Source organism: Cryptomeria japonica, chromosome 10, assembly GCF_030272615.1.
Source record: "Cryptomeria japonica chromosome 10, Sugi_1.0, whole genome shotgun sequence".
In the NCBI taxonomy this organism is placed as follows: Eukaryota; Viridiplantae; Streptophyta; class Pinopsida; order Cupressales; family Cupressaceae; genus Cryptomeria; species Cryptomeria japonica.
The window spans coordinates 708,938,498-708,948,775 of NC_081414.1; the positions used below are offsets into that span (position 1 = coordinate 708,938,498).

The 10,278-nt window shown below is 36.4% G+C and overlaps 1 protein-coding gene across 1 annotated transcript; it reads left to right on the forward strand.

The window, feature by feature from the left end:
• Positions 1 to 614: 614 nt before the first annotated feature.
• Positions 615 to 4,001, forward strand: LOC131029305 (uncharacterized protein At5g39865). The gene has a single exon (XM_057959740.2). The coding sequence runs from the start codon at positions 1,828 to 1,830 to the stop codon at positions 3,352 to 3,354; it is 1,527 nt and encodes a 508-aa protein (XP_057815723.2). The 5' UTR covers positions 615 to 1,827; the 3' UTR covers positions 3,355 to 4,001.
• Positions 4,002 to 10,278: the final 6,277 nt, after the last annotated feature.

Here is a 10,278-nt window from a genome sequence, read left to right on the forward strand (position 1 = left end):
TTATTTTCACCATAAATAAATAAAATAGTTTTAGAGCAAATACTTGTTAACCCTAGCTACTAGCTAGTATATTTTTTTAAACCTGACAGTTAACTTTGGGAACTAATGATTAGGAGTAAAACGCGGAAAACCGCTTTCTACGCGTGGCAGTCAGAAAGACAGTGAATATATGGTTGAGATGGACAGCTCAGCTCTACCAACCAATCATAGTCAAAAGTCGGGTGCAGGCGCACAAACTTTAATATATTGTACAATAATATTATAATATTATTATTATCCTTACGAATTAGTAATCAGGAAAAAAGAAAGATTGTACAAGATCGAACACTCGTCGGAAATGTCCACGTCAGCATTGTATAGAGACGTTTTAACGGTGAGTGAGTTAGATTACGTAGATAATACGAATATAATTGTGGGTTAATGATAAGCGTAAAATATTAACAAGGAGGTTGGGCGGCTATTGGTTGGTTGTCCGTTAGCGACGGAGAATTTTCACGTCATTGATTTCCCTTCTGCTTGAACAGGTCGGTGTTTAATTGTCTTTTTAATATTATTAGTTAACGCGCTTGCGACTTTTTCATGTCGTTGTTTGTTCACTTGGTCTCCAAAATGGGGCGTTGGTTCGGATCTGATGAGGGATAAAGCATGGCGTCTGCGTGAGTGATTGTGTTTACTTTATTGTTGGGAATTTCTAGGGTTTCTGGAAAATGGAATGACGCTTCTTTCTTTGACTGTTTCGCGAAAGCAACAGTGAAAATGTTGGTTGGACACGGAATGAAGGGCGGCGGCTTGGGGTTTTAGCTCATCTTTTCGTTTTCGGATTTGATTGTGAAGAAGTCGCGAGAGAATTCGACCGACTTCTGATGGTCTTGAATGCTCTATTTTGTGTATTTTTGTGCGCGATCACGGATGTGAAGTCCGCGGCGAAATGTATGGGCTGTTTTGCGTCGTTTTGTGCCGGATTGTAGGTATTAAGTTGGGGGCAGAATGCAGGAGGTGTGTTGGTAATTGTGGAGATGCAGAAAATGTTGCTCTGTGAACAATCCAAATGTCTTTCTGTTGAGAATCCAAATTTTTCTCTGTGAGCAATCTAAATGTTTCTCTGTTGATTATCCAAAGTTCTTTCTCTCTGTGAACAATCTGAATATTTCTCTGCGAGTAATCTGTATCGTTCTCCTTCAACAATCCTTGTGAACTGCCCGGCGGGTGGAGAAATTAAGGTTGTGATTCTCCGGGTGGTGAATTTTTCTGCTGTTCTGAATAATTTTGTGTGAATTTTGACAGACCGCACAAATTTGACCGAGAAAATTTTGTTTGTGAGTTTGCATTGTAAATTCCGTGGCTTATTGCAGATATAGATGGTGGAAAATTAAGGAGGCTATTGGCTAGAAAGTTTTTGCTTTCTAGGGAAAATAAATAAATCCTGTTTGTCTTTCTGCGGCACTCACAGTTTAAGAAGTGAATTTCTGCGGCACTCAAAGTTTAAGAAGCTTAGTTTCTGTTCAGAAAAAGTTTATCTGTTTCTTAACGGATAATCTTTGTAGGTTCGTCGATGGATCTCTCCGGCATGAACAGTAAACAAAACAATAAAGTTTGTGTTTTGTTTAGAGCATGTATTGACATTTGTTTGCAAGACGTTAATTTTCCCGTCGGTCTCGGCGTCGAATCCTGGTAGATACCTAAAAGGAGTGTGTTACATGTCCTTTTGTCTTTATAAAGTCTACGGTTCAAATCCCAGTGATTAGTTGGTAATCTACTTTTTTAGGTTCGCCTAACAAGGCGCAAATTCTTATTAGTAACAAGTTGAATAATAATTTGGCGGGCAGCATGGGATGTGCGAGTTCCAAGGAGGGAATTAAGCGTGCAGAAGGAGAATTTAATCAGCCTCTTGCCCGAAGTATGTCGATGCCAGTACATCACCCAGCGGAGAAAAAAGGAGACAGTTATCACGTAGTGGCCCTAACCTCAAGCACATATGGAATTCTCAAGATGGATCCCGTGAAAGACATCAACGTCATGGATGACGATGAGAAATCTAAGCGCAGGGATTTGCAGTTCCGGCATGGTTATTACAGCTTTAGGAAGAGTTTAGACCGGTCTTCAGAAATGGCCGTAAAGAAATGGTCTGAGGTGAACAATCTGATAAGCAATTATAAGCTCTTCAGATCGGCAAATCACAGCAGAACCCCTTCGCTTGAAGGAGGAGCGTCGCCTGAGACGATCAATACATGGGAGCTCATGGAAGGGCTGGAGGATGACTGCGGAAGCAGCCCTTTTCCTTTGCCCAACGGCCATGTCACTAGGAAATCTATGGATCGAACTCCCGACCGCAACGGCCATGTCACCAGGAAATCTATGGATCGAACCCTCGACCGCTCGTTTTCTTTGAATTCTGTGAAGGACGTCGAGCAGCTTGCGAAGGACGAGCCCAAGGGCTCCATTTGGCATAGGGTTACTCCCGGCGTGAAGGTCGCCGATGAGAATTTTAAAGCTTGCAAGTCGAACAAAATCAATGAAACAGTAAACGAGGGTTTGATGGGTTCGCCCGGGGATTCGATTGTGAAACCCCTGTGGTTGCAGCAGGCGGGGGATGAATTTCATGAACTGTGCCCTAATCTATTTGACGCAGATCTGATTTCGTCTTTCAAGAAAGCTTTGGATGATATTCCCCCTAGTGATTCGATGGAGCCCATGTGCCGATCACCGTCGCCGCTTAGCCCTAAAGTGGAGGATGAAAAAGGGACCTTTGGCAGGGTTTCCAGGCTACGTTCCGGCAGTTTTCAGGCCAGGTTGAACAGCTTCCAGCAGCGAATAGACGAAGGCAAGCCCCCCCTAACCCCCAAGACTCCAAAAAAATCTCCTGCGGCCAAAACCTCCAAGCAGAAGGCAGCGCCTCCGGGAGGCGAGGACAAGGTGGTTTTGTATTTCACTAGTCTGAGAGGAATCCGAAAAACTTTCGAGGATTGCTGCACGGTGAAGATGATTCTGAAAGGTTTTAGGGTTTGGGTGGACGAGAGAGACATTTCAATGCATTCGGCCTTTCGGCAGGAACTGCAGGATATATTGGAGAAACCAACAACCGTTCCCAGGCTGTTTATCAGGGGGAAATATATTGGTGGGGTAGAGGAAATTCAGCAGCTGCATGAAGTGGGTGAATTGGCTAAATATTTGGAGGGCGTTCCTGTCAATACTTCTTCTGAGCTCTGTGATGGGTGTGGCGATGCGAGGTTTGTTATGTGCCCTGATTGCGTGGGCAGCCGCAAGATTTTCAGAGAAGAGGGAAATTTGATGCCGGGGAGGTGTTTGCAGTGTAATGAAAACGGTCTCATAAGGTGTCCTGTGTGCTGCTCTTGAGGAAAAGGCTTTTGTTAAATCTTCTTTTCTTCTTTGGTAGTGTAACTATATAAAAATCGCACTCGAGGGACTGGACCGGACCCACAACTCAAATTTCATGGGACTTGGACCTGAGAGCGCAAGTGGCAAGCAATATATCAGGTCCGCTGCTTCTGTTTTCTTCCCCTCTTTTTAAACATTTTCTTTTAATTTCTAGAGGAGAGGATTTGTATTGAAAACCATGTACCAGAAGTGTTCAAGTGCTTTTGAATACCTCCTCTCAAAAGTATTTAGGTTAGATGCTTTTAAGTACCTCCTTTCAAACGTATTTCGGTGAGGATGATTGTTTCTTTCGGTGTTAGGTTTATGACTATATATTTTTTAAAGATGGGGTCTGCTACATATTCTGTTTAAGATAAAATTAATAGCTCATTTTCAATGGAAAGGAGCGCTCTGCGTCTTTTGTGTCTTCTATTTTTTCGAGGACCATTCAAAAGGTCTGGTCAGAAATATTTCTGATTTGTTATAAGACTTTAAGAATTTATCTGTAAATACAGGTTTCCTCTGATTCATAATATATCAGAAAAATTTAGAGGAAAAGCTTGGTCTGATTCCATTGTAAATTTCATCCTTCCATTGTTTGTAATGAAAAGCATCTGTTTTATTGACTTAAAGACTGTAATGAAAAGCATCTATTTTATTGACTTAAAAGACTATGTCTTTTAGATGAGCATTCACAGATGCCACATTCTTTTATATGGATTGTGCAAGATGGATTATTAATACTTGTTTCGTTATCGCAAATTCTCTTGAATGCAGTCTGCTTTGTCTGATTGAATCTGTGTAGTGTTTACACATGTCCTGCAATGATTTTGTGGTGGTCTGATATTTAGGTTTCTTGCATAAAATGATGATCATGTGGCATCTGGTTCCCTGAAAGGGAATAGCTTTGCAATAGACTAATTGCTTTCTTTCATTTACAGTGGTGCCACTGCTGTGATCGTTTTTTTGTCATTTGGGTTTTTCTACATGCTGTAACACAGTCATCTGATGATAGCAGGAACTTTATTTGATTACTAAAATTTATTTTACCTACGACCCTTTCTTATAATTATAAATCATATCTGTTGTATCACTGCTATATTATAGTCTACAATTACTTTCATTTACTGAATTATTATTTAATCTTTCATCCTGTTTTAAGAAATAATTGTTGATTGTTTTTACCATATGGAATTTGGTTTGTGTGACAAGTTTCAGTCACCCAATGCTCATGTCAAAGCACTATTTATCATTGTAACGGAAATGCATTATTAGAACTTTGCCCACAGGTATATAACTGTGTTACACGGAGATGTGTCCCCACTCCTCAAACTCCCGTCTGAGGCATTTTGGGGACGGGATGTTAGGGGCGGCCCTGCCCCGGCCCACCTCCCAACAAATGACAAAATTAGTAAACATCCTGGAATGCGTCCTCAGAATTGGGGATGGCAGGAAGCATGTAGGGGACTCTAGCCCCTCCAAAGGCAGTCGGGGATGTCTCAGACATCCCTTGATTGTCTTTGGGACGGCTAGGCATCCCTACAGAAAAGCAATTTTTTATAATGTTTAAAAAAAGTATTTCATAACAATAAAAAAAAGACTGTTAAATATGTCATGACAGCATTGTAAAAGAAGTATAATACGACATCATTTATAACAATAGCAACAAATATATCATGACAGCACAGAATTATAATAGCAATTAAATTAATCATGACAACAGTAACGGCAGCGACTGTAGTATAACAACAATAAATATATTATGATTCAAATTCTTTGTTGATGATATAAATATACAACAGTTTAACACTGTCAGCAATAATTTGGATTTCTGATTTCATTGTTCAAAAAAGTTGCAAACTTCAAAATTCTTGATATGGTATTGTAAGTGTATTTTCCATTGTGTAGTATTGTGTGAGAAGTACAAACAAGTCTTTTTTTAGAATGTGGTTGGCATGCAGGCTTCTGTAAACATCATCCAACATCATTTTAACATTGTCATGTTATATTACTGCTGTTATATTGCAATCCATTGACTCAGAGAGATTTCTCACTCGATATATATATATATATATTCACCCTTGGACTGTCATCCCTGAAACTAATCCTCGTTGCCGAAAATGCTGTGGAACATAGGTATATAAAGATTTTAATTCAAAAATTGATTTATTCCATGATCAAGGCCTTGAAATCTGATAGAATCATCAACCAAATGTTTATTTTTTTAATATCTTGGAATTTGTTTTTTGTGAGAAGTTGCAGTCAGTATCAGAACTTTTTTAATACATCAACACAAAATTTTCATGTAGGCCTTAAAGTCTTCCTACACTTGTCAACCCTAAATCCTTATCAACTAGTTTTTACCCTCTCTGTGCACCATGACCTTGGTGGTCAAAGATTAACCAACAGAGCACTGTCTTGCCACAGGCAACAACCCTGAAGGGCAGTCTCACCTGAGATTCAAGTTGATTCGAGACTCAATGCTTGGTCTTCCATGAAGATTTAAGCTTGCATATCTGAACAAACACACATACAATAAATATGCAACATAAGAATATAAAATGAACAATAACTCAGATTTGCAACAAATACAGAAGCTTCACGTTGAAATCATAATGAACACATGTAATGGCCTGTCTTGCCCAAGGGGGCAGCTCAAACCCTCAATTCTTGCCGTTCAAGTCCCAAAACCAGAGCTTTTCTCTCACCCTCACTTTACAATTCTACAAAAAGCTTATGTTTGAAACCTGCTCTTAAAACTTGTATCTAAACCCACCGTGTAAAATGAATAAAAACTAGCTTATAATAATGCAAAGTTATCTATTATACAATAACATTTCATATGCATAAATTCAGATCTTCTATTATATACATAAGAATGAAGACTTCATGGCCTACTTTTGGTGCTAACAATGCTATTGATCTGCAGGTTAGCATATTTTTATGCACTGTAACTATTCTAACAACCATTATCACAGTTTGTAGAGGTTTGCTTAATCTAGTTTCCTTGTGTCGAGATAATGCAGACACATTTAAATTAATGGCTAGTCACCGGTATATGTTCTTATTCCATCCCCAAATACCTCGTTTCAAGACACTTATAATAACTCGTCATTATATTCGGTTAGTATTCACTACCCAAACACATTCTTTCGAGAAAATCCTTTTTATTCTGATGAATTTCTGTGGTAGTACTATATGGTTTAATTACTGTGTTTGTATTTGGTAAGTGTCATAATCTATCTTATGCAGGTAATCGAATGTGGTTTCTTTCAAAGATTAATGGCTAGTGGGGATCCTCAAAAATTGCGATGGGAGTGGCAACTTCTATCTTCAACAAAATAAAAACAGAAGTAAATTATGGATTAACATTCTGTTAGCAAAATGATAGATACTGCTGCATAGCAATTATGAGGTTAGGAAAAACTTGGTGATCTCGTACTTGATCTCTGATTAAGGCTGACCCCACATTTCTGCATGCCCGAGAATTAGAATTTGTCCCTTCCAAAATCATATTGCCCTAGTAGGAAGCGATATAATAAGCCTTAGGGGAGGCTGCATGAAGAGGTCTTCTGCAGCAATATTCTAGGTGATTCTTAAAAATTTAAAATTTACACATTCTATTGTTAGAAATGATTTAGAATATTTCATAAAAAATTCAACATTTTAATTCCTCAGTAAACATCGTAAAGAACAAGTTGGAGAGGCTTGGATCAGATATGCAGATACAGATCAAAACCGTATTTATGGTGTTCCTCCAAAAGATTCGAACTTGAAAGATATTGCGCGCTATGAGTACATATTTGGCTGCATGTTAAAATTTTTAACAAATGTAAAGTTGCGTATGTGAGCTGTCAGTCCCTACTGAGAAAATAAAAAAGTCCTTTCGTAGGACCACTAGATGACTGGATGAACCTTTAATATTAGTTACTAGTGGACAAAATTTTATTAATTCCAAAATTTGAACGTACATTCTACTGTGATAAATAGCTATCGAGTCAAAGTTACTTTGAAAGCCAAGTTCAAATTTCATGGTCAAGGTTAATCTGTTTTACTGCTATAATATGACATCTTGGACAGGCTATTAGCCGATTTCTTCTTATTTCTGGCAGCCTATTTACTGCTCTTTTCTATGTATCTATTTTTCTGTTTCAATAAAAAAAGCCAAGGGTGACCTATTTGTCAAAGTCCTACCCACCTTTTACCAGTGGTGAGGAAAAGTCCCGTTCTAACATCTCCCCGCTGTAGGTAAATCATTTAGGCATATTTAAGATCAGATACCATCTGATTTAAAACAAACACGTTCAGAAAGTATACACATGTACTGCCTTTGGATGCCTTTCCAATTTTGTCAATTTGATCTTTGTGACATTTCTTTGAAACGATTGTAGAGCCATAGACAATCTTTGTGACATTTCTTTGAAACAATTGTAGAGCCATAGACAAGTATATAAAATGAAACATCATTCTGTTAACATATAATGCTTAATAATTTGATCTTTGTGAATTTTGTTTGGAATTTGCTAAATAATTTATCTTAACCTGTCCTTTCATCATTCATCTCTAAGATTGGGATACAGTTTTGCATCTAGCTGTTTGCCACCTTGGTTCAGATTTGTAAGCATGGAATCAAAGTGGGCAGATTTGAATGCAAATTTGAAATTCCTAAGTAAGGCACTGTTTCTCTCCCTTATTAGTCACTATGGGCCGACTAAAACTAAAGCACAAATAATTTTAAACTGCAGGTTAGGATAGTATATTTAATGATTAACTCTAATTCATTTGAATCATCTAAGTTCATCATTTGAAAGACATAACATAAGGGATCATTTTTAACTACAATACACAACATTTTTAAAAATAAACAAATTATTCATATGAAGTGGGATGGGATTACATTAAAAAAATATCATTTTGAATCATCGTTGTATTTTCCATTAGTATTTTTGATTACAAAATTTTTCACTTAAATAAGTGGAGATGATCTCCAACATTCTAGTGTCATTACACATTATTTTCCCAACATTGTAGAAGGTGGGTATATCTAAGCAAGCTTCTCAAAAGGGCTTTAAGGATTGGAGGAAAAATTCTCACCATCCTATTTCTTAAATCAAAGAAAGTTGAACAAAATTTAAATAAAAGTTTACGTATCAGAAGATTGTTTTTTTAATTGAAAATCTATATGCTAAAATCATGATTATATTTACTATAAATTATTTTTCTACGATAAAAAAATATTAGACATTATTGTAATAAGAAAAGATTCACTTTATTGATCGTGGCAACATGAAAAACTTTTATAGTAATTGGACAAAATGGTAACATGAAAGGAACTATTTGAGATTTAAAATATAATAAGCATTGAAATATTAAGCTTCTAAGAATGCTATTTGAAAAAAAGAGTGTTCATACTATAATGTTAATATATTCTTTCAAGATATAAAGACTAGTATGTAAGTCTTAAATTCTTGAATAGGTTTAAGATCAATATTTTTAGAAATAGTTTTTTTTCTTTTAGGTTCTTCTTTCTATGAGACCATAACCTAAAAGGAGTAAGAATGGACTATCTCGGTCATCATAATTAGAGCCATTGAAAACTCTGTTTTTGTGGTAAATATGAATACGTTATCACAACGTGTGAACATTAGATGTAGACTCAATTTGAAATTGTAGTCTTGTTCTTTAATAAATATATGAGGAAGAACTTTTGACACCTATTATGTTTATCTTTATTCCCTTCTCAGCCTTGTGGTATATCTTTGTGTAGTTATCTAACAAATTATAAATGTGAAATTGATTTTCTTGAATTAATGGCAACAAGATTTACTATAGTGAATGAAGGTTAGCACACACAAAATGTTATTAAAAAGTCAATGCATGTACACATCTTACACCACATTATTATTGTTTTTCTTCACTTTATTATCTCCCTGGGGTTTGATATGAAGCGAAAAATACAAAACATTAAAAGTTAATTGGTATATTTTCTTACTTTTTAAATTTTTTGCCAATTACATATTAGCATTTTAGAAAGTCTAGTATAATTTTATTAAACTATCAAAAAAATCTATGTATCTTTTCATTTGGATAAGTTGTGATCTATTTGTTGGAATTAGTGAGGACTTTGAAAGCACAATATAACCTTCTGCTTGGTGAAACACAAAAAGCTCAAAGTATATCTATCACATGCTAAGAGTGAAAATATACAACGAAAATTCCTGCATATATAAGTAAGGAAGAGAAGGTGAGAAGGTAGGAGTGAAACTTTGACTACCCCTCCAAATGTGCTACACACCTAAGCTAAAATGACAAGTTTGTGAAAATGTACAACGTGTGTAGGCAATAGACATCTCAATAGGTAAGTGCACATGTCTCAATCACATGTAGTATGACAAAAGCATAAAGCAGTTTAAGTAAACTTAAGCTAAGTGTAAATGGGTCAATTCTAAAAAGGTTATATCTTAACTAGATATGTAAAAACATTATTTACGACAATAACCTCCCTTATAGGCAACTTAATGAGTAATTTATACAAAGATAATGATGGGTCACCACTACTAGCCATATTAGGTACCCATATACAATGCAATCTTTGATAAAGGGGAGAAGGATGAAAACTTTGTGGGAAAAAAAGAAAAAAAACATTTCTCCAAAAGAGAGACGAGACAATAAAATGTAATAGTAAATGCCTTCCCCATAGGAGAGAAAAGAGAGACTATGTGGCTCCTCCATAAGATGATGAATCTTTGAATGTTGCTTAAATGCTCCATGTGAAAACTGATGTAGAGTAGGTACCAAAGAAGTGATGTCTTGTTGGAAGAGAATCTCTGATGCTCGTAGTGAAGTTTCTAAACTCTGTGCAAAAATTGTCATTTAAAAGAAGATTGATGTACTCGATACTAT